A 24325-nucleotide genomic window follows, 5' to 3' on the forward strand; every position below is an offset into this window, starting at 1 on the left:
CTCGCGGGCGTGGGGAAATAGCCCCATTATCAGAGAATTCCACCCAGGATATTTTCTAAATGGTGAGCGATCCGGCAATGTTGGCATTCAGAAGGGCTTGGATATCCTAGTGCATAAATCAGAGAAAGTTAGCATGCAATTAGGAAAGCAAACGGTAGATTATATTCTAATCCCTTATAATTAAGGCTGATATAAATAAATTTTACTGCAATTATATAGGGCCATGGTGAGACCAGACTTGTTTACTGCACTGTACAGTTCTTGTCTTCTTAGTCAAGGAAAAATATACTCTCCTCAGAGAGAGTGCAACGTAAGTTTACTGGATAGATTCCTGGGGCAAAAAAACTGAATGATTTACAGGCACAAATCCACACTAGTATAATCCATAGAATCCTTACATAATGGTTGCCATTTGAAGACTCTAAGGACCGAGAACTAAATATATCAGGTTATACCATCAATTAAAACATCTGTGAAGGATACGCTTCTTAAAACAATTATTCGGGTTAGAATTTGGAGTCAAATGGAAACACGCGAGTTGATTAGGAAGAGCCAGTATGGATTTTTAAAGGGAGAATCATGTTTAACTAACTTGTTGGAGCTTTTTGAAGAGGGACCAGAAAGAGTCTGTCGTGTTAAGCACACTGAGATAACACGGGCTGCAACTGGATGCAGCTATGACTGAAATAGACTCCAGACCTTGAAGTTAGTTCAATTTGATTTATTGAACCTGTCACACAGTTAGCACAGTTCTCTGTGAGTTCGACTCTCTGCTAACATAAGTGTCATCTCCCTGTCTGACTGAACCAGACGAGCTCTTAGCCACGTGCTGTATGCGTTACGTGAAATATACACCGGACTCACTCTGTAGATGTCCCTAGTGGAAAGAGGTGGAGTGTGGCCTTGTGCCTTTTATAGTGGGAAACCCACCCCTAAGTGTTCTGCCTGCTGATTGGTTATGTCCTGTTCTCAGTGCCCATTAGCTGCCTGTCTGTATCTCATTATGTGCATGTCTGCATATCATGACAGCTCTCCTTTTGAAATGTTTTTCTGCAGCCTATGTGAAAGTATTTACATGTGTAGGCCGAAAAACTAACGTATTTACATGAGATGGCAGATGGAAACATATGTACATATGAAAACAGGTGTCTAGTGTGCGAAAACAGAACATAGCAAATAAAACAAAATGTTCATAAGTCCAGTCTCTGGGGCTTGCGTCTGATCCTCGACAATCACCAGAGAGGTGGTGGCGGGGACGACGGCGCCTTGATGGGCGGGAATGCAGCCAGACTGGTGGCCTCGTGGTTCGAGGTGTCAGGAGGTGGCACAATAACAGATGGAAACAACGAAGAATGTGGTTGCGGGCGGGCAACTGCACGCAGGGCCCGTCTGTTTCGCCGCACAACAGAGCCATCAGCCATACGCACAACATACGAAGGACAACCGCTGGAGCTGACCAGCCTCCATCAGGTAGCTTGATCCGAACAGCCTCCACCGGGGATAGCACAGGCAAATCGGTGGGATGAGCATCATAGCCCTGCTTTTGCCGGTCCCCGAGTTTATGCACCTTCTGCAGCACCAGGACGTGATCCAGATCAGGCAAGTGTATGGCTGGAAGAGTCGTTCGCAGGTACCTGCTCATCAGCAGTTGAGCCGGTGACATGCCTGTAGACAGAGGGGTTGCCCTGTACGCAAGCAGCGCAAGGTTGACGTCAGAAGCAGAATCCGCAGCCTTGTAGATGAGCTGCTTCACTATGTGCACCCCTTTCTCAACCTTCCTGTTGGACTGCGGGTAATGTGGGCTGGAAGTGACGTGGTGAAACTGATATAGCTGGGCAAATCTTGACCACTCTTGGCTGCTGAAGCAAGGACTGTTGTCACTCATGACAGTGAGTGGAATACCAAGCCTGGAGAACCTCTCCTTACAGGCCTTGATGACGGTCTTGGATGGGAGGTCAGAGAGCTTCACAACTCCTGGATAATTGGAAACATATCGATGCTGAGCACATAATCACGACCATTGGCGTGAAAGAGGTCCATGCCCACCTTGGACCACGGGGAGGTCATGATTTTGTGCTGCTGAAGCGTCTCCTTGCTCTGTGCTGGCTGGAAGCGTTGACAGGTCGGATAGTTGAGGACCATATTTGAGATGTCCTGACTAATCCCAGGCCAGTAGACAGCTTGCCTGGCTCTGCGCTTGCACCTCTTGACACCTAGATGCCCCTCGTGGTTTTGCCGGAGCACCATGCTCTGGAGACTGCGTGGAATGACAATGCGATCCAGCTTGGAGGATACCATCAACCACCGTCAGGTCGTCCTTCACATTGAAGAGTTGAGGGTACTGCCATTTTTGCCAGCCATTGGTGAGGTGGTGCATGACACGCTGCAGAAGCGGGTCTTTGGCCGTCTCGTCGCGAATGCGGATCACCTTTTCATCCGACGCCGGGAGGTTGCTGGCCCACAGCTGCATCTGTTGGGTGAATGCCGGCGGGTCGGCAGGTAAGCTTATGGAGCGAGACATGGCATCCGCAATAATGAGCTCCTTGCCAGACGTGTACACAAGCTCAAAGTCATACTGTCTGAGCCCGAGGAGGATTCGCTGCAGCCGGGGCGTCATGCCATTCAGGTCCTTGTGGATAATGTGGACCAGAGGCCTCTGGTCCGTCTTGATGGTGAACGTCGGCAGGCCGTAGACATAATCGTGGAACTTGAGAATTCCAGTAAGAAGGCCAGGCGTTCCTTTTCAATTTGGGCGTACCGCTGCACGTTTTGCGTAGGCAACCGGAGCCCAGGATGAGGTGTCATCGCGCTGGAGCAACACCGCGCCGATGCCATCCTGGCTCGCATCCGTTGAGATTTTCATTTCCCTGTCAGGGTCAAAAAATGCCAGTACAGGTGCAGTGGTGAGCTTGGCTTTCAGCTCCAACCACTCTGCTTGATGAGCTGCCTGCCACTTTTCACCAGGTGTCTGAGGGCCGTGGTGTGTGAGGCCAGTTTTGGGATAAACATACCCAAGAAGTTCACCATTCCTAGGAAGCGCAGCACCGCCTTCTTGTCTTCAGGGGTCTTCATGGCTTTGATGGCCTTGACCTCGTCTGTGCCCAGGCGCACACCCTGCTGAGATATCTGGTCACCCAAGAACTTCAGTGTCGACATGCCAAAGCAACACTTTGCCCTGTTCAGCTTGAGGCCATTGGCATGGACATGGCAGAATACCTGCTGGAGACGAGAGATATGCTCTTCAGGGGTTGTGGACCAAATGATGTCACCCACATACACACGAACCCCTTCAATGCCCTCCATCTTCTGCTCCATGATTCTATGGAAGACCTCCGAGGCCGAGGCAATGCCGAACGACATACGATTATAGCAGTACCTGCCAAACGGTATGTTGAAGGTGCAGAGCCTTCTGCTGGACTCATCCAGCTGGATTTGCCAGAACCCGTGTGATGCATCTAACTTTGTGAAAAAACGGGCTTGTGCCATCTCACTTGTTGGTTCCCCCTGCTTCAGGATGGGGTAGTGTTCCCGCATTATATTCTGGTTGAGATCCTTGGGATCAATACAGATACGAACCATCGAGCTGACCCAGTCAATCGGTTCTGTGACTTTGGAGATGATGCCCTGGTCCTGAAGATCCTTCAACTGCGCCTTCAGACGCTCCTTCAGTGGAGCCGGGACCCAGCATGGAGCGTGGACCACAGGCGTGGCATCAGAATCTTGTACCTATATGGCAGAGTGCCCACCCCGTCAAACACATCTGGATACTGAGCGAGGATGTTGTCAATGCCGGCTTGAAGATCCGCGTAGGGGGAGGTCATTGTATAGACCCGCTGCACAAGGTTTAGCTGCTTGCACGTGCGCAGAGCAGGGACGCCCTGTCTGGCTTGACGATTTCAAACCTTAGCTTTGCGTGAATGCTCCTATTGGAGACAAGCAGATGGCAGGATCCCAGTGCTGTGATGGCATTGCCGTTATAGTCCAGGAGCTGGCAGGCTGCTGGAAAGAGCTTGGGTGGCTTCTTGATGGGGTTGAAATCTGCCTGTGACAGGACATTGGCAGAGGCACCTGTGTCCAGCTTGAACTGGTTAGAGCATTGATTTACTTGCATCACCGCACGCCATTCGTCCGCAGAATCCACAGTGAGGATGGGCAGGCTCCGTGATGATGTCGGTGAGGCATGTTCACGTGTGGTAATGATACCCACATGGTAGGGGGACTCCAGGCAATCGTCCTCTGGATCCGTAATGCTGCCAGGATCAGAATCCTGTAAACCTTGCTGGACACTCCGAACACACCTGCGTTGGAGTTGGGAACACGGGCCCTTGACTGGTGGTGCATAAAGCTGCATAGTGTCCAGGCTTCCCGCAATTTAAACAGTGCCTGCCTCTTGCAGGGCAGTGTTTCTTTAAGTCGTCGGTGCCACAGTTCGGGCACGTCATGACGTCGTTACGCTCTGTGCGTCATCACACATGCGCAGTGCGATCGGCAGACATTCGCACCTACACAACGTGGTGATCGGCCGCTTCGTTATCCCATTCGCATCGCGCATGCGTGGGGCTCCGGGAAGAGCGCGCAAAATGGCCGCTTTCATCAATGCTGAGGCGCTGCATCCGGGCGATGGCCTGCACACTCTCTGCCTCGTGGGAGGCAGGTTTCTCAGTTTCAGCCGATTTGTATTGGGAATACCGATTTTTTTTGTATGCTCATGCACTGTACACGTTTCAATCGCGACTGACAGGGTCATATACTTGATTTTTAAAAGCTGCTCTCTGTGGATCAGTGTGAATGCCAAAAACGATTTGGTCCCGGATCATGGAGTCAGCAATATCATTAAAGTTGCAGGATAGCGCTAGTAGACGGAGATTAGTTAGGAAGGAGTTGAAAGATTCGTCTTTACCTTGTAGGCGTTGTTTGAATATGTAGCGCTCGTAGATTTCATTGGTGTCCACTTCACAATGACTAACAAACTTGCCCAGGATGGTCTGAAACTTTGTCTTGTCCTGGCCTTCGGTGAAGTTAAACAAGTTAAAGATTTGGATGGCTTGATCCCCCGCAGTTGAGGGGAGAAGCGCAATCTTTCTCGTATCAGACGCACCCTCAAAGTCTGAGGCTTCAATGTACAGCAGAAACCTTTGCTTAAAGTCAATCAGTTGGCACTGAGATTGCCGGAGGTCCGCAGGAGTTGAGGAGGCTGGATCTTCGCCATGGTGCGGGGATGCTTTTGCTGGTCGTCACGGAACAGATTGAGGTAAACCACCTAAGGATAGCAGTCTACTGGTACCATGTCATGTTAAGCACACCGAGATAACACGGGCTGCAACTGGATGCAGCTATGACTGAAATAGACTCCAGACCTTGAAGTTAGTTTAATTTGATTTATTGAACCTGTCACACAGTTAGCACAGTTCTCTGTGAGTTTGACTCTCTGCTAACCTAAGTGTGATCTCCCTGTCTGACTGAACTAGACTAGCTCTTAGCCACGTGCAGTATGCGTTACGTGATGTATACGCCGGACTCACTCTGTAGATGTCCCTAGTGAAAAGAGGCGGAGTGTGAGTGCCTCGTGCCTTTTATAGTGGGAAACCACCCCAAAGTGTTCTGCCTGCTGATTGGTTATGTCCTGTTCTCTGTGCTCATTAGCTGCCTGTATCTCATTATATGCATGTCTGCATATCATGACAGGGTCCATGAGGGTAATGCTGTTGATGTGCTGTATATGGACTTGCAGAAGCATTCAATCAGTGCCACACAAAAGGCTTGCGAAAAGTTATTGCCCATGGAATAAAAGGAACAGTAGCAACGTGGATGCAAAATTGGTGGAATAATAGCAAGCAGAGAGGTCAATGGATTTTGGGGGGCTAGAGTAGATTTGTAGTGGTGTTCCCCAGGGTCAGTATTGGGACCCTTGGGTTTTCCTGATATATATTAATAATCTAGATGGTGGTGTGCATGGGGCAATTTCAAAGTTTGTGGATGATACAAAACATATTGAAAACTGTGCCAAGAGGCAGGTGTAGAATTTCAAAAGGACTGACAATTTGGTAGAGAGGGCAGAGAGGTGGCAGATGACGTTCAATGCAGAGAAGCACGAGTTGATGCATTTTGGTAGGAAGAGCATGCAGAAACAATAGAAAATAAGGGATAAAATTCTCAAAAGAGTGCAGGAGCAGAGGGAACTGGGTGCATCTGTGTAGAGATCATTGAATGTGTCAAGACGGGTGGAGAGAGCAGCTAATAAAGCATGTAGATTTCTTGGCCTTATTTATAGGGGCATAAAATAGAAGAGAAAGGAGGCTATGCTGAATTTATACAAGACAATATTCAGACTTCAACTGGATACTGTGTACAGTTCTGGGTGCCACACTATGGAAAGATGCCAATGCATTGGAGAGAGTGAAGAAGAGATTTACAAGAATGGTTCCAGGGATAAGAAACTTCAGTTATGAGGAAAGATTGAAAAGTTTGGGACTGTTCTCCTTGCAGAGAAATCGGCAAAAAGGGGATTTGATAGAGTCGTTCAGAATCACAGGGGGACTGGGCAAAGTAGATGGGAAGAACCGTTCCCGCTTGTAAAAAAGATCAAAAAGAAGAAGAAATAGATTTAAAGCGATTTGCAAAAGAAGAAAATGTGATGTGAGAAAAACCGTTTTCACACAGCGAGTGGTTGTGGTCTGGGGAATGCACTGCCTGGTGGAGGCAGGTCCAATCAAGACATTCAAAAGGGCATGAGATGATTATCTGAATAGAAACAATGTGCAGGTGTCTGAGGAAAAGGGCAGAGGAGTGGCACTAAGTCAGGATGCTCGTTTGGAGAGCCAGTGCAGACACAATGGGCCAAATGGCCTCCTTCTGTGTCATAACAATTCTGTGCTTCTATCATGACATCTGCAGGAAAGATAGGGAAAGTGGTAAAGAGGAAGGAATGACCTTAATGATTAAATATGAAATCAACTACCTTCAGTAATATAATGAGAGGTAAGCAAGCAGTGGGGACTTTTGGTAGAATTAAGAAATAGGAAAGCATTTCAGATCATAGTGGAAGCTTTGCACTGGCTCTCTGGGCTCACAGCTATGAAGTGGTAGACTGCATGGATGCAGTGATTAGGTAAGCACATTGTAACAGCAGAGTGGTTTTAATGGGGGATTTTAACTTTCTATAGATTAGGGTAAACAGTCTAACACATAAAAAAAGTTAGTGAATTTCAAGGCGAGTGTAGATTTTTTTCAGCAATGTGGCCTAAAGCCAGCAATTTAATAATGAGTTATGTCACAGATTTAACTAACAGCCTAACAATGCATGAACTTTTTGCAATAATAATCATTTGCTTCGGACACACAGAATAGCGACAAAGTCTTCAATGGGATGAGACAAAGGCACTGAGCAAATTTGAAAGACGATCACTGGAAGGTGTTAACTAAAATTCTTTTTTTTTTAAATAAATTTAGAGTACCCAATTCATTTTTTCCAAGTAACGGGCAATTTAGCGTGGCCAATCCACCTACCCTGCACATCTTTTAGGTTGTGGGGGTGAAACCCACGCAAACACGGGGAGAATGTGCAAATTCCACACGGACAGTGACCCAGAGCCGGGCTCGAACCTGGGACCTCGGCGATGCGAGGCTGCAGTGCTACCACTGCACCACCATGACGCCCTAACAAAAATGAAGGTGATATGTAACCAATTAATACCCTCAAGGGTCAAGAACATAATTTATCAAAAGGACAGACACGGACTATAAAAGAGGCAAAAGACAATCCCTTAAGTAGACAAATTCCGGGAAAGATACAAAGAACAGAAACGGGTGATAAACAAAGTAAGAGCCGCAAAAAGGGCTATGAAAAGAAACCTGCAAGGGATATCAAAATCAACACAAAAAAACCTTTACAATTGTGTGAGGAAAACTAAAACTGTCGGCGAAAATAAGGAAATAGAAGGCATGCTGAATAGTTACTTTCTGCTAGCATTTACACTGGAATTGCCTCCAGTAAATTTTCTGCCTCTGTAGCTCTCTTTCTTCTTTTAAGCTGTTATTTAAAACTACAACTTGGACAGAGATTTTGGCCACCAGCCCTAATATCTCATTGTGTGGCCTGGTGCTTAATTTTGTTTTATAATGCTGCCGTGATGCAGTTTCTTTGGTTTTTATTAAAGGTTCTATATAAATAGAAGTAGTTGTTATATGCAGCTTTGCCCACAATAAACCTGGCTAGAACAAGTCAAAATAAGTGACTTTTGGCTTCCATCTGGTGCTAGGTAATTACCACACATTCTAGGAACAATCCTTGGCAACCCATTGAAAAGAATGATCAATTCAGCACAACAACCTGCCCAATTGACCAGAAGGGCTACAACCTTCAGCAATGGAACCACCAGTATGCAGAATTGGATTGCTCTACGGAGGCAGCATGAACTGATGGACTGAATGGCCTCCTTTTGCACCACATTGAATATTTGACTCCAACCATTGTCCGACTGTTCCCTAGCTAACATTCCACAAAACCTTGGACCGAACAAGTTTCTCCCCTCCTGACTTCCATTTCTCCCAATGCAGGCAGATTCTTGCAATAACATTTTTCTTGCAATCACTGCACAATCAAACCACAGTGGCACCATAAACTATGTATGGAATGTACACAAAATGTGTTCAATTCTATACCTGAATGCACATTGCCTTCATTAAATATGCCAACATGCGGTCTTAATCACATTGCTCACACAAAGGCTTTATAGAAGGAAAGTGTAAATATACACTTACAAAAGCCTCATAAACTTTGAATGTATTTCTGAAGAACTTAATTTTATTTTTTATAAAGCACAGTCAGAACACAATTCTGAATTAGTAAAATAAGGAGCACAGCTCCAAACTAGAGAAACCCTAATTCATGATGACGAGGAAACACTCTCGAGTTAAGATCACACAAATGGATTTCCAGTTATGAAGACAGAAGCTCTGAAAATAAGAAACTGGGCACCAAATATTTGGGCAACATTTTCTTCCCTGGATGGGCCGAATAGCCTTCCTCATCCATATCGATTGGATTACTTTGCACACAAAAGGAACCAACTTGATTAGCAGCGTTGGGTAGCACTCGATCTTGGAAGCAGGTCACATGCACTATTTTAAGATGAAGAGTGATCTTGAATTAACCAACATTCCCACACAAAAAAATATATATTTTCTTAAATTGGCTGGCTTTCTACATTTGCCAACATAACTGTGGCTGCACTTCAAAAGTAATTAATTTGCAGTTTGAGACATCTTGAGAATGTTATGAAGCATTTAATAAATTCCAGATCGGTTTATTTTTCCTTTCCCTTGATTGTAACATGGATTCTATCCTTCCTTCATCAGAACATCTGGGTACCTGACTCGCTCGCTTTCTCTAATAGGATACCTTAGGCCTATTGTCGATCCTTCATAGAATTCTTTGGGAAAGTGAGGATTTCTTTCTATTTACTGCCCCCAACCGCATGGAATCAAATCTAATTCAGATAATGAGGGCATTTTCCTGTTCTCACAGATGAGCCATGTATTCTAAGAACTATGAGCCCCATTTCTCAGTCAAGATTTACCAGACAACAATCGTTCCTTTGTTCTTCGTATTTGTAAAGCTGAAAAAGTCACTAATGCAAAGGAATTGTTCACTCACTCTGACCAGTGGTAACATCCCATAAGGAGGATAATGCTCGTTATCCTCTGCCCAATTACCCACTTTAATAACAGAGCCAGAAAAATTTGTATTCCCATTTAACAGTCCTTATAAATCTGTGTTACAAAAAAAAAAAGTGATCGTTGTTACGAAACCTCGCTGATGTTACGTGCGAGAGTTTTCCAAACTGAAACACTGGTTTCACGTGATGTTTTTTTGGGGGATGAGTGAAAAACGTCTGCAGAAACAGATAGAACTTTCATTAAGCAACAATAAAACTATCTATTAAAGTACAAGAAATTTAATGAATCGCTACAAAGAACAATCTTAAATTTAGGCACATTGACATTAAGCACTTAACCCCTCAAAAGACTGGAAACCCAAAAGCATCTGTTTCCCCAAAATTCTAACCTCTGCTGAGAGCACCTCTGTTTCTCAAACAACAACCATAAATCTATTGGTTAAATCCAAACAGTGACTATCACACTGTACAACCCAAGTGACCAGGACTTGGGAATGGTCTTTGGATCAGCGAAGAAAATCATCTTTTGCACAAACTGGCTTGGTGCCTTCAGCACTTCATCTCTAGTTGAGCTGGTTCCGGAGGTTGGCTGCCCCTCTTTCTCCCTCTTGCTTCTTCAACACCCCATCTGCGATTTGCCCGCTTTCTGGCTCACAGAACTCGGACTACGAAATGTATCAATTGCAAAGAGCACTGTTCTCTATTCTTACTATTCCTTCCTTTATCTTAATTGCTGCCCAGACATACAAAATACATGGCAGTTTGATTTTAATTTTACAAAAAAAAAACATCATTGTAATAGCATCCTACCATTTCATGACAGTATTCATTCTGTCGAAAGTGTTCTTCATTACATGGTGGCATAGTGATTAGCACTGTTGCCTCATAGCTCCAGGGACCCGGGTTCAATTCCGGCCTTGGGTGGCTGTGTGGAGTTTGCACTTTCCCCCCATGTCTGCCATGGGTTTCCTCCGGGTGCTCCGGTTTCCTCCCACAGCCCAAAGATGTGCAGGTTAGGTGGATTGGCCACGCTAAATTGCCCTTAGTGTCCAAAAGGTTAGGTTGGGTTACTGGGCTTACGGGAATAGGGGGCAGTCGTGGGCTTCAGTAGGGTGCTCTTGCCAAGTGCTGGTGCAGACTTGATGGGCCGAATGGTCTCCTTCTGCACTGAAAATTCTATGAAATGCAGGTCATTATTGCACTACGCAATTCCATACAACATTTCCCCTTAAAAATTGTCAAGTAATTTTGTAATTTCTCAGATAATTTCCTTAATGTTTGTTCTCATGAAAAAGCGCTTTTATCCTTGGCAGTGGAAGCTGCAGGTGTGGGCCCACTGCAGAAGTAACTGTGGGTAGGTATAGTCCAGTTCGAGTTGCACGCAATGAATGCTGAGGGTTAAGTACTTGTTTTATGTATTATAGGTGGTTAGGAAAAACAGTGTTGGGTATATTAATTTGAAATTTATGAAAGGAATGGGTTCTGATCTTCATTTCCAAGGCACTAATACTGGGCAAGTGATATCGAGAAGTCATGAAATGACATTGGTTGAATCTGGTATCACCATAGCTGGGTCAACTTTAAGCTGTAGAAATTACTCTTTCTTTTCCTGAGCATACAAGGCATGAATAAAACTAACTTGAATGGCAAATGTTAGGAAATAGAGATTGTTTAAGTAATTTATATTTGTACTGTGTGCATTGGAAATAAGGCATAAGTTAAAACTTAATTTGTGTTTCTGTATTTGGGTGCGAAGGATGCAGAAAACTTCAGTTAGCTTCATGTTCAACACAAGTGCCCACAAGTCTATAGTTTAGTTTCACCTTAAACTTTGCCTGAATTGTAATTGAGGTTATATGACAAAAAACAATGACAGGGTTTTTAAGCTGTTGTTTAGCAACCAGAGGCAGACACTGAACAGCAGAAGCATTTGAGTTCAGTATGGAACCAGGTGACCAAAAAGCAAGAAGCTTTACACAAAGCTGCCATTCTACCGGCGCGGGGTGGGAGAATCCCAGCCACGATATATTTTGTAACTTGTGTAATTCTTAAAATCTGCAACTGTAATGTTTCGCAGTCACTACTGCCTCACGGCACCAAGAACCCGGGTTCAATCCCGGCCCTCGGTCACTGCCCATATGGAAAAAAAGAATTGGGTACTCTAAGGTTAGTTTTAAAAAGTTAATCGGCAGTTTGGTGACTGTTAATCCATACCGCTAAACAAAACAATAAAAAAGTTACGCTCAATTTGCAGAGGTCCACTTTACGACCTGATTGTCGGGTGAATGGCAGCATCAGCGTAACACAAAACAAGGTTAGAGAAATTGTAATAAAGAACAATTTTGGGCGGCACAGTGGTTAACACTGCTGCCTCATGGCACCGAGGACCTGGGTTCAACCCCAGCCCCAAGTCACTGTGGAGTTTGCACATTCTCCCCATATTTGCGTGGGTCTCACCCCACAACCCAAAGATGTGAAGGGTAGGTGGATTGGCCATGCTAAATTGCTCCTTAATTGGAAAAAAAGAATTGGGTACTCTTAAATTTATTTTAAAAACAACAATTTTAACTGTTTGAGGTGTACACGTACGTGCCAATAAAAACAAGTAGGATTTGGCAGAGGGTAAAATCCGAACAGGAGCAATTTGGCAGAGTTGGATTTTGAGGAATGGGGATAATTAGAGATTAGCAAAGAGAATATCACTGTAATTAACTTCAACAGGGACACAAAAAAAAAGAAGAGGGTTTTACGATGAGTGGGCAAACATTCGGGTGGAAGCCGAATTTGTTTTAATGACAGAAGTTGGCGCTGTCAACGATGGGAAGGTTTACAGGACCAGAAACTCGATTTGCACAGCTTGCAAATGTTTTCTTTCCTTGTGTTTTCAGACTCTGGTTCAGTCGGAGGACATAACTAAGGAGGGAAACATAAGCAGTGGTGAAGGAGAAAAATGTTTGGCAATTATCATTTTTTTTTTCAATTTAGATTACCCAATTATTTTTTCCAATTAAGGGGCAATTTAGCGTGGCCAATCCACCTACTCTGCACATTTTTGGGTTGTGGGGGCGAAACCCACTCAGACACGGGGAGAATGTGCAAACTCCACACGGACAGTGCCAGGATCGAACCTGGGACCTCAGCGCCGTGATGCAGCTGTGCTAACCACTAGGCCACCGTGCTGCCCTAAGGATCAGGTATGATGGCTTCAGTCATCTCAATACTTTGTTGGGGAAAATTAAGTTTCACCTAAAACTGGATGTTAGAAACAATCAAAAAAGGCAAGAGAACCACTTGTCACTCATGATCAGATGACCCCCCCCCCCCCCCCCCCCCCCTCCATTGCCAATGTATCTTTTCACCTACGGGCAGCATGTGGATGTTGGTGGAAGAAGCCAGATATAGATCCTTCAGAGATTCTGGAGAGGTTGATGGCTAGGGGCTGCGTTGGAAAATATGCTATTTTTCGAGGAGGCTTAATCACAGTTAGATAGTTAAGAGTAGATGAATTGATGTATTTTAATGGAGCCAAATAACAAAAGTGAACTGTTGGAGAGACCGGAAAATCAGAAAGATACGTGCTTGATGGCCAGTGCAGAACCGATGGGCCTCTTTCTGTGCTGTAAAACTTGATGACTCTATGATTTTCTTGACCGTTTTGACAGCTGCAGAGGCCAAACAGGTGGCATTAGGAATATAATAAATGTTAATCTCTAAAGCTTTCCCTCTGCTATTTTACTTTTGTAGTATCAGCATGGGATCAATTACATTTTTGCTAAGTAGGTTTCATTCGTAAATATCATCCAATGTCTTAAAATTAGAGTGTTTCAATAAAATACAAACATTTTCTCAACCTACAAGCCTCCTTTTGAATCTCCAAGAGTAGAAATTTGCTGAAATGTACAGAGAAACATACATAGAATTATGATTGGGCTGGTCATCAAGTTCAATAGTACCGTGATCGGCGCACAATACTCCAGGTGTGGCCTCATCAATGCCTTATACAATTGTAGCAAAACATCCCTACTCCTATACTCAAATCCAATCGCTATAAATGCCAACATACCATTTGCTTTCTTTTCTGCCTGCTGTACCTGCGTGCTTACTTTCCTGCACGCTTACATTCAGCGCCTGATGCATAAGGACACCACGATCTCACTTGTGTATCCACCTCTTTCAATTTACATCCATTCAAATAATAATGTGCCTTCTTATTTTGCTACCAAAGTGTATAACCTCACATTTATCCATGTCATACTGCATCTGCCATGCACATACCCATTCACTCAGCCGGTCCAAACCCATTCACTCAGCCGGTCCAAATTCCACTGAAGCATCTCTGCATCTTCCTCGCAGTTCACCCTCCCACCCAACTTTGTACCATCTACAAATTTGGAAATACTACACTTAGTTCTCGCGTCCAAATCATTAATATATAATGTGAACAGTTGGGGTCCTCGCACAGATCCATGCGGTACCCACTAGTCACTGCCTGCCAATCAGAGAAAGACCCATTTATTCCAACTTTTTGCTTCCTGTCTGCTTTCTATCCATCTCAAGACACTACCCGCAATCACGTGCTTTAACTTTACATATTAAATCTGCTATGTAAGACCTTGTTGAAAGCCTTCTGTGGCCAAAATAAGCCACAGGTTTCCCTAGTCAACTCTACTAGTTAGATCTTCAAAGAATTCTAGTAGATTTGTCAAGCATGATTTCCCTTCCATAAATCCATGCTGACTTTGTCTGATTATACCACCACTTTCCAAATGCTGTGCTATGAAATCCTTGATAATGGACTTTAGCAACTTCCCTGCTATCGATGTTAGGCTCACTGGTCTATAGTTCCCTGTTTTCTCTCTACATCCCTTTTTGAATAGAGGGGTTATATTAGCTACTCTCCAATCTGTAAATGATCCACGCGAGTTATACTGAGGCACGATTCTCCGGTAAAATATTTAAGTGTTGTTGCAAGCGCGAATTGCCGCGAGCTTCCCGGCACTCGGCACAGTGAGGCCAACAACTCAATTCAACGTTAATAGGTCCACTTAACGAAGCCTCATGAGCTGCAAATGAAGGCTCACCAGCTGATTCAACGGGACTGCGATCGCTAGCCCCCCCCCCCCGCCCCGCCTCCCGCCCCGTTAACTAGGTCACGCAGCACTTAAACTGCACTTGCTCAGCCAACCGCAGCCAGCTCGCAACAATGGTGCCGAGGAGACCAGCACCAAGATTCGGAGGCACAGATTCCCGTGCCGGCCTCCCCGAACAGGCGCCGGAATGTGGCGACTAGGGGCGTTTCACAGTAACTTAATTGAAGCCTACTTGTGACAATAAGCGATTCGTATTATTATTATTATAGATCTGGGGAGGCTGCTAGACACCGTGGAGGCCAGGAGGGATGTCTTGTTCCCCTGAGGGTCCAGGAGAGTCAGCCACTGGGCAGTTAGTGCTGCCTGGGATGAGGTAGCGGCAGATGTCAGCTCGGGAGTGCGAGGTCTGGCCTTCAGATGTAGAATGGCACACCCACCCACAGGAATCCACTTGGGTTGTGTGAAGTGCTCACTTAACCACGATTGCCAACTCCCTATCAACAATAGACTTCAGTTGCACGGCCAGAGGCCTCGACAGTCGGTGGGGGTTATGGGTTGTCAGTGCGGCAGACAAGCAGGGACAGGGGTAGCCCCCGGAACGAGTAAATGATCCAGGGTTGGCATGGTGGTGCCGTGAGTGGTTGCCCCCCCCCCTGCATATGGTGCCCCACCCCCAGCCGAACACTGGGACAGCAAGCCCAGCAGCCCCAGGCTCTTTGCGTGTGAGCAAAGATGGCTCCTTCCCTCCTCGGCTTTCTGCAGAAGCCCTTCCACCAGGCTCACGTTTTTCAAAAGGAGTACTAATCGGCGCCAGCGTGACAACTTGCTGGGGAGGCCGCTGAACGATAGGAGGCCGGTGGCTAGCACTCATTAATTGTGTGAAAATTGGGCTTAAGTGGTGATGATTGGTTACTCGGCTCGGTATGGCGAGATCCCGATTTTGCCTACATGAGCAGGCAGGTTGCATTGCAAGTGGTTTGGCACCTGGCGCGGATCTCGTTTTTGGCCTCTCCCGCTACTCAACGGCCTAATTTCGCTTGAGCGAGAGCGTAACGAGGCCAGAAGATCCCGCACTAAGGTTTATACTAAAATTACCAAACCATGCTAGTGAGTTTTATCAGCATATTTTAGTTTTATTTACACGACCAATTGATAACTGCACAATGTAAAAATATTTTGTTATTTCCTTAATGAATAAATGATACACCAATACATTTTGAAAATTGTGTGAATAGGTTGTAGTGTGGCAAACTTGAGCATCAAAAGTGCTGCTGCCCTGTTTCAGTCTAGTTATTATATGGTCACCTACACAACAATAAAGCAAATTGCAGTGATCTTGTATAGTATCTGCAAAATTCAAACAAAACTAACTCCATCACACACTGCACACCATTAGCCCCTCTCAAAGTAGTTGAGAGTCTTCAATATGCCATCAGTGCGGCAGACGAGCAGGGACAGGGATTGCCCCCGGAACGTGTAAATGATCTAGGGTTGGCATGGTGGTGCCGTGAGTGGTTGCCCCCCCGCCCCCCACCTGCATATGGTGGCCCACCCCTGCGGAGGCTGCCCCACCCCCAGCCGAGCACTGGGGCAGCAAGCCCAACACCCCCAGGCTCTTTGCGCGTGAGCAAAGATGGCTCCTTCCCTCCTCGGCTTTCTGCAGAAGCCCTTCCACCAGGCTCACGTTTTTCAAAAGGAGTACTAATCGGCGCCAGCGTGACAACTTGCTGGGGAGGCCGCTGAACGATAGGAGGCCGGTGGCTATGGGGTGGCACTCAACGTGACCCTGAGAGACCCGCCCAGCGACCCAGAGAGGCCCGCCCAACAACCCGACCTACCTGGTGATGGAAGAAAGAAAAATCCACGTGGAGGCCTGACCGGGCCTACTTCAAGATCCAACCCCAGGAGCGCCCAGGGAGGGAACAGACCACAGGACCCAGCCCAACCTGCCTCAGGATGCCCCTGCCCACGACCCAGGACCCCCGAAATGGCGCGAGGACCCAAACGCGCTGCAAGGTATTCCCGCGCCCGCAGAAAGCCGGGACCGATCCGAATCGCAAACATGCCCCCCTAGCAAGCCCTCTACCTCAACCAGTGCCCAGGACCCTGCCAGACGCGACTCCAGATATGTAAACAGCACCCTGGTCCCCGCCAGCACCCTGGACCCCGCCAGACACATACACCTACCTTCCACAAGAGTGGACATCTCCCATCGGATCCCTGGATCATCCAGCAGCAGCCGCCGACTGAGGAAGCGAGGGAAACGCAGTGGTCTGCAGATTAGACTGAAGCAACGCGGTTTCAAGACCCCTCTCCCCACCATACTCCTGGCAAACGTCCAAGCGATCGAAAACAAGCTGGATGAACTTAACACCAGACTTACCTCTCAGAGGGAAGTAAGAGGCTGGTGTGTGCTCTGTTTCACAGAGACATGGCTCACCCCCGCCTCACCGGTCTGTGCCATACAACCTGAAGGCTTCTCAATTCACAGGGCGGACCGCACGGCATTATCAGGCAAAGCAAAGGGCGGAGGGGTGTGCCTCCTCATCAACTCCTCCTGGTGCTTGGATGTGGCGACCCTGGCGACCTACTGCGCCCCAGACCTGGAATACCTGACCGTGAAGTGCCGCCCATATTATCTTCCACGTGAGTTCACTTCAGCCATTATCACAGCAGTCTACATCCCACCCCAGGCAGAAGTGAGGAAGGCCCTGGACGAACTGTACACAGTTAAAAACAACTACGAAACAGAACACCCGGAGGCCTTGTTCATCGTGGCCGGAGACTTCAACAAGGCCAACCTCAAGAGTGTACTGCCAAAATTCCACCAGCACAACTCCTGTCCCACCAGGGGCGACAACACACTTGACCACTGCTACTCAAAAATCAAGGGCGCCTACCGTTCCATCCCCCGACCACACTTTGGGAAATCAGACCATAAGACGGTGCTCCTTCTCCCGGCATACAAGCAGAAACTCAAGCGGGAGAATCCAGCTAAGAAGGTTGTGCAGTGCTGGTCCGAGGAGACAGAAGAGCTCTTACGTGATTGCTTAGAGACAGTGGACTGGTCCATATTTAAGAACTCAGCGACCAATTTAAATGAGTATGCCACCACCGTCACAGACTTCATCAGCAAATGTGTGGACGACTGCGTGCCAAAGAAAGCAATACGTATGTTCCCCAACGGATTGACTCCCTACTGAAGGACAGATCTGAGGCATTCAAGACAGACAACCCTGACCTATACAAGAAATCCAGGTACGACCTCCGCAAAGCCATCCGAGATGCCAAGAGAGAATATCAAACCAAGCTAGAGTCACAGACAGACTCCCGGCGGTTGTGGCAAGGACTAAACAACATAACGGGCTACAAAGTGAAGCCGAACAGTATCTCCAGCAGCAGCGCAGCCCTCCCCGATGAACTCAATGTATTCTATGCTCGATTCGAGCAGGTAACCAACAATCCGCCGTCGAGTGCCCCAGCAGCCCATAATTCACCCATACACACCATCACAGCTTCCAAAATCAGATTGGCCTTCCTGAAAGTGAACCCTCAGATGGCGACAGGCCCGGACGGGATCCCTGGTCGTGCACTCAGAGCCTGCGTGGACCAGCTGGCAGAGGTATTCGCGGACATCTTTAACCTGTCCCTACTCCTCTCCGAGGTCCCCACCTGGTTCAAGAAGACCACCATCATACCGGTACCAAAGAAGAACCAGGCAACGTGCCTCAATGACTACCGTCTAGTGGCCCTGACTTCAGTCGTAATGAAGTGCTTCGAGAGGTTGATCATGAAGCGCATCACCTCCATACTCCCAGAACGCCTTGATCCACTGCAATTCGCATACCACTGCAGCCGGTCCACATCAGACGCCATTTCCCTGGCCCTACACATCCCTAGAGCATCTCGAAAACAAGGACTCCTACATCAAACTCCTATTTATTGACTACAGCTCCGCCTTCAACACCATAATCCCAGCCAAGCTCATATCAAAGCTCCAAAACCTAGGACTTGGCTCCCCACTCTGCAACTGGATCCTCAATTTTCTGACCAACAGACCACAATCAATAAGAATGAACAACAACAGCTCCTCCACAATAGTCCTCAACACCGGGGCCCCGCAAGGCTGCGTACTTAGCCCCCTACTCCCTGTACACACACGACTGCGTGGCAAAACTTGGTTCCAACTCCATCTACAAGTTTGCTGACGATACGACCATAGTGGGCCGGATCTCAAATAACGCCGAGTCCAAATACAGGTGGGAGATAGAGAACCTAGTGGAGTGGTGTAGCCACAACAATCTCTCCCTCAATGCCAGCAAAACTACAGAGCTGGTCATTGACTTCAGGAAGCAAAGTACTGTACACACCCCTGTCAGCAGCAAGGGGGCCGAGGTGGAGATGGTTAGCAGTTTCAAATTCCTAGGGGTGCACATCTCCAAAAATCTGTCCTGGTCTACCCACGTCGACGCTACCACCAAGAAAGCACAACAGTGCCTATACTTCCTCAGGAAACTAAGGAAATTCGGCATGTCCACATTAACCCTTACTAACTTTTACAGGTGCACCACAGAAAGCATCCTATCGGGCTGCATCACAGCCTGGTATGGCAACTGCTCGGCCCAGGACTGCAAGAAACTTCAGAGAGTCGTGAACACCGCCCAGTCCATCACACAAACCTGCCTCCCATCCATTGACTCCATCTACACCTCCCGCTGCCTGGGGAAAGCGGGCAGCATAATCAAAGATCCCTCCCATCGGGCTTACTCCCTCTTCCAACTTCTACCATCGGGCAGGAGATACAGAAGTCTGAGAACACGCACGAACAGACTCAAAAACAGCTTCTTCCCCACTGTCACCAGACTCCTAAATTACCCTCTTATGGACTGACCTCATTAACACTACACCCTGTATGCTTCATCCGATGCCAGTGCTTATGTAGTTACATTGTATATGTTGTGTTGCCCTATTGTGTATTTTCTTTTATTCCCTTTTCTTCCCATGTACTTAATGATCTATTGAGCTGCTCGCAGAAAAATACTTTTCACTGTACCTCGGTACACGTGACAATAAACAAATCCAATCCAATCCAATCCAGATGACATCTTTTTCTGAATATCTGTTCTCTGATGCTCACCAAATGTGGGCAGGTCATTCAGTTTCAGACCACGTTGTATCCTTCACCTAGATTTGAATGACAATCAAAGGAAAGATGAGAGTATCTATCCTGGGCATCAAGGCAACATGGGAGAAGTGTGGCCACAGGGGGACTGGAGATCAATGGAAATTATAGGCATTACTGTCCAGTGATGAAACCATTCTCAAGGCACATGGTGGCTATGATCGCTAGAGGTTAAAATCAATGCAAACCCAGGACATGATTATAGTTTTTTAGGGCAATATCCCTAGTCCAAACTATTATCTGCTGATTCGCTGGTCACCTTCCCTCATCTAATCAGAATGGGTATTTTGCTGACAATTCTGGTGTTTAGTTCATCTAAGGATACAGCAGCCAATGCCTGATCTAAAATATGACAAGTAAGCTTTATGTCACATAAATACGAGACAATGGCCATCACCAACATGAGCAAGTCCAACCATGACATTCTGATTAACATCACTACAATCACCATTAATACACTGAAGTTCACCAATGACCAGAAGTTTGACCAGACCAGCCATATTAACACAGGGTCTCAAATGGAAAGGCAGAACCTCTCACCTCCTGACCCCTCACAGCCTCTCCACGGTCTACAAGTTTCAAATCACAAGTACATTGATGAATAGTCAGTAATTATTCAAAATATTGGATTTTTGGGGGCAGCATGGTAGCATAGTGGTTAGCACAGTTGCTTCACAGCTCCCGGGTCTCAGGTTCGATTCCCGGCTTGAGTCACTGTCTATGTGGAGTCTGCACGATCTCCCAGTGTCTGCGTGGGTTTCCTCTGGGTGCTCCAGTCCAAAGATGCGCAGGTTAGGTGGATTGGCCATTCTAAATTGCCCTCAGTGTCCAGAAAGGTTAGGTGGGGTTACTGGGTTACAGGGATAAAGGGGATAGGGTGGAGGTGTGGGGCTTAAGTAGGGTGCTCTTTCCAAGGGCCGGTGCAGACTCGATGGGCCGAATGGCTTCATTCTGCACTGTAAATTCTATGATAGATGCACAGTAACTGCATCTCTGAAGGAGTTGGACCAGGGCAGTTCAATCGATTGGCATCCCTAATATGGGTTTTTCCTGCTACCATGCTCAATACCACGTGCAACACTGCTGTACAGCACCTGCAAAGATACTATCGACAATAAATCACCAAGTTGCTTTAACAGCTACTTTCAGTGCTGTGGTTTCTAATATACAAGGGCAGCAATGTCATAGAAATACCATCAACCCATATTACCTTCAATGTCACACACCATCCCAAAATGCAAATATATTAACAATGGTTTCATCCTTGCTGAGTCATGGCCCTTACAACACAATGCCATTTGGGAAGTAGTGTCAGCCCAAGGTCTTGTGGTGCAGTGGGTAGCATCCCTGCCTCTGAGCCCGGGGCTCTGAGTTCAATTCCCACCCCAGAACCTGATGGCCAAGGAAAGGGCGTTCGTAACACAGTCAACAGGGTGAGCATCAACCTGCAAAATCCTTCCAACACATGTCAATGGCAAGCAGTAATCATTCAGGCATGTTTGACGCAGAATGGTGCCCTTCAAGGTATAAAACTCTGGCGACAGGCTACTAACCTGTTCCACTCGGGGCAAGGCAAACAAACAATCACCACAAGGAATGGAGAACTCTGAAAAAGTAACCCGCAACCACTGTCCAATTAAGGATGGGGAAGAGCAGCAGCATCCCCAACCCAAGAACGTTTTTTTAAATTAGTCAGTTAAGCCTTCTTCACTATATTACTGCAGAAATGAATCAATGGCACATACACAATTACAACAATATTGCTCCTATTTGTACACTATGTATTATGGCTTCACTTATTTTTATTTCTGTAGAAATATTAAATTACAGATACAAGCCTGAGATATACCAGCAGACACATGTACCCAGCAGGCCCGGCAAAGACCCAGAAACAGCCTCGTGCAACATCCATGTGTTTTTGTCGTGTTGGTCAAGACAAATATATTGGTAGATCTGACCCGCTGCTCTTCAAAATATAACAATTCACAAGGCTGGGCAGAACTTACACAAATTGTAACAGAAGCAGCAACAACAAAAAACAGAAAACGTTAAAACACGAGCCTGAAAGCAGGGAAAGTCTATAAATACGCCCGAGGCTACGACAACATCAAAAGCTGGCCAACACATGAGAGGCGACATTGGCCAAAGCAGTCTCTCCAAAATTAAACCCAAAGAAAAAAGCTGCAAGTTTAAAACAATCAAGCTGTACCTTTCTGTTGTCTGAAAATCTGCTGCCTCTGGGCGAAGATTTTCATCGAGGCTGTGTGGATTTTATTGCCTCAGTCCCTCTCGCCTCAAGATCACGGAATTTGAAAACGATTAAAAGGTGGTTTGAGGGCCAACCGTGCGCGGGTTAAACTGGGTGAGTGGGTTAAGCTGGGTGGGTGCGTGAATCAGACAACCTCCCCCGTTGTGAACCGAGCAGAAAGCGGTGTACTGCTTGCTACGCCGGGAGCGCGGCTCACACCCCCAGTCAAGAAGGCGATTGCATCAGTCTGCACCGATCCCTGAAGGCGGTCTTTGCTGCTATTTTATGTATGAGCAACCACCATACCCGCCATATCAAGAGAAAGACCTCAGAATGGGTGCGTCCACTTCTGCTCGGAGATTATCTGAACCAATACAGACACAAATAAAAAGGATGCCGTTAAATGGGGAGAGAGAGAGAGCGAGTGAGTGAGTGAGTGGAGCGTCGCCCAGAAGACGGCCAAGGTAGCAGACACGGGGCCTGATTCTGAGCACAGCAAAAATGTGACTGCTGTCTCTCTCCCCCCATCCCATCCCAAACACTCCCCTTCCACTCAGCCAAGCTACGCCCAGGAAAGCCAAGGTGGCAGCGAAGCCGACCCAAGAGCCACATCTAAAAATAAATGGTCTCCAATCCCGCTCACCTCTCTCCCTCTGGTTCACTCGGAACCAGAGCTGCCAGATGTCCTCATCGTTGCATCTCTCCCCGACCTGAGCAACTCGAACATGTTCTCCCCTCCACCGTTGAAGGATCCCGCCCGGGGGGGGGGGGTCTCCGATTCCAGTTAAGGTCATAAAAGAGAAAAGGCGGTGCAAACCCTTAAAGGCACAAGCAGAATCCATTTAGCTGCCTCACTTGGATTTCGAAACAAGATACAGCAACATGAGAGTTGGCGCTCGTACAACCAGATCGTGCTGGCAATATCCGAATGCTACATTATGGCCAACACATCAATAAACGTCTTATTATGGATACAGCGTGCACTTCCTGCCCGGCTCTGTTATGGGGTAGTTTGAATGAGGATTGCTATCTAAAATCTACGTCTCCACAACTCTGCGCGAGTATTTTTTTTGTGTTCTGGAGAAAGGTCAATGAATATTCTTTTGAACTCCAATCTTTGTGGCTCGTCAGAATGCCAACATAACTAGAACATGCACAATGAGCAGCATGGTGGCACGGTGGTATGCACTGCAGCCTCACAGCTCCAGGGGGCGGGGTTCGATTCTGGCCAGGGGTGACTGTGTGGAACAAAGAACAAAGAAAAGTACAGCACAGGAACAGACCCTTCGCCCTGCAAGCCTGTGCGGACCATGCTGCCCGTCTAACCCCAAACCTACACTTTCAGGGCTCATATCCCTCATCCCATTCTATTCATGTATTTGTCAAGACGCCCTTAAACACCATCCTCATACCTGCTTCCACCACCTCCCTTGGCAGCGAGTTCAAGGCACACACTACCCTCGCACATCTCCTTTAAACTTTGTCCCTCGCACCTTAAATCTGTGTCCCCTAGTAATTGACTCTTCCACCCTGGGGAAAAGCTTCTGACTATCCACTCTGTCTGGGACTTTCATAATTTTGTAGACTTCTATCAGGTCGCCCCTCAACCTCTGTCATTCCAGTGGGAACAAAGCGAGTTTATCCAACCTCTCTTCATAGTTAATGCCCTTCATACCAGGCACCATCCTGGTAAACCACTTCTGCACCCATTCCAAAGCCTTCACATCCTTCTGGTAATGTGATGACCAGAATTGAACACTATATTCCAAGTGTAGCCTCACTAAGGTTCTATACAGCTGCAGCATGACTTGCCAATTCTTATACTCAATGCCCCGGCCAATGAAGGCAAGCATGCCGTATGCCTTCTTGACTACCTTTCCACCTGTGTTGTCACTTTCAGTGACCTGTGGACCTGTACACCCAGATCCCTCTGCCTGTCAATACTACCATTTACTGCGGGTGGGATTCTCCCGAGGGCAATGGACTTCCCGTTGTCCATGTCTCACCCGTGGTGCTCTTGCAGTCGGCGGAGCGGAAGAATCCAGCCCTGTGTATTTCTCACATGCATTAGATCTTCCAAAATGCACTACCTCACATTTGTTTAGATTAAACTCCATCTGCCATCTCT

The 24325-nt window shown here is 46.8% G+C and overlaps 1 protein-coding gene across 4 annotated transcripts in view; it reads right to left on the reverse strand.

Annotated features, from left to right (window-relative positions):
- The window catches only part of LOC140425403 (Y+L amino acid transporter 2), a 136124-nt gene extending 112793 nt beyond the window's left edge, over window positions 1-23331 (reverse strand). Inside the window, exon 1 of one of the 4 annotated variants that reach the window (XM_072509648.1) lies at window positions 22841-23331. In XM_072509648.1, the coding sequence (XP_072365749.1) occupies window positions 22841-23039 (199 nt within the window). In that variant the 5' untranslated portion in view covers window positions 23040-23331. Of the gene's footprint in view, window positions 1-22158; window positions 22686-22840 lie in introns of those variants that run through there. The other 3 variants (XM_072509645.1, XM_072509647.1, XM_072509646.1) reach the window with 3 other exon arrangements.
- Between the last annotated feature and the right edge of the window lie 994 nt (window positions 23332-24325).

The sequence above is a fragment of the Scyliorhinus torazame genome, chromosome 6 (genome assembly GCF_047496885.1).
Source record: "Scyliorhinus torazame isolate Kashiwa2021f chromosome 6, sScyTor2.1, whole genome shotgun sequence".
Lineage (NCBI taxonomy): Eukaryota > Metazoa > Chordata > Chondrichthyes > Carcharhiniformes > Scyliorhinidae > Scyliorhinus > Scyliorhinus torazame.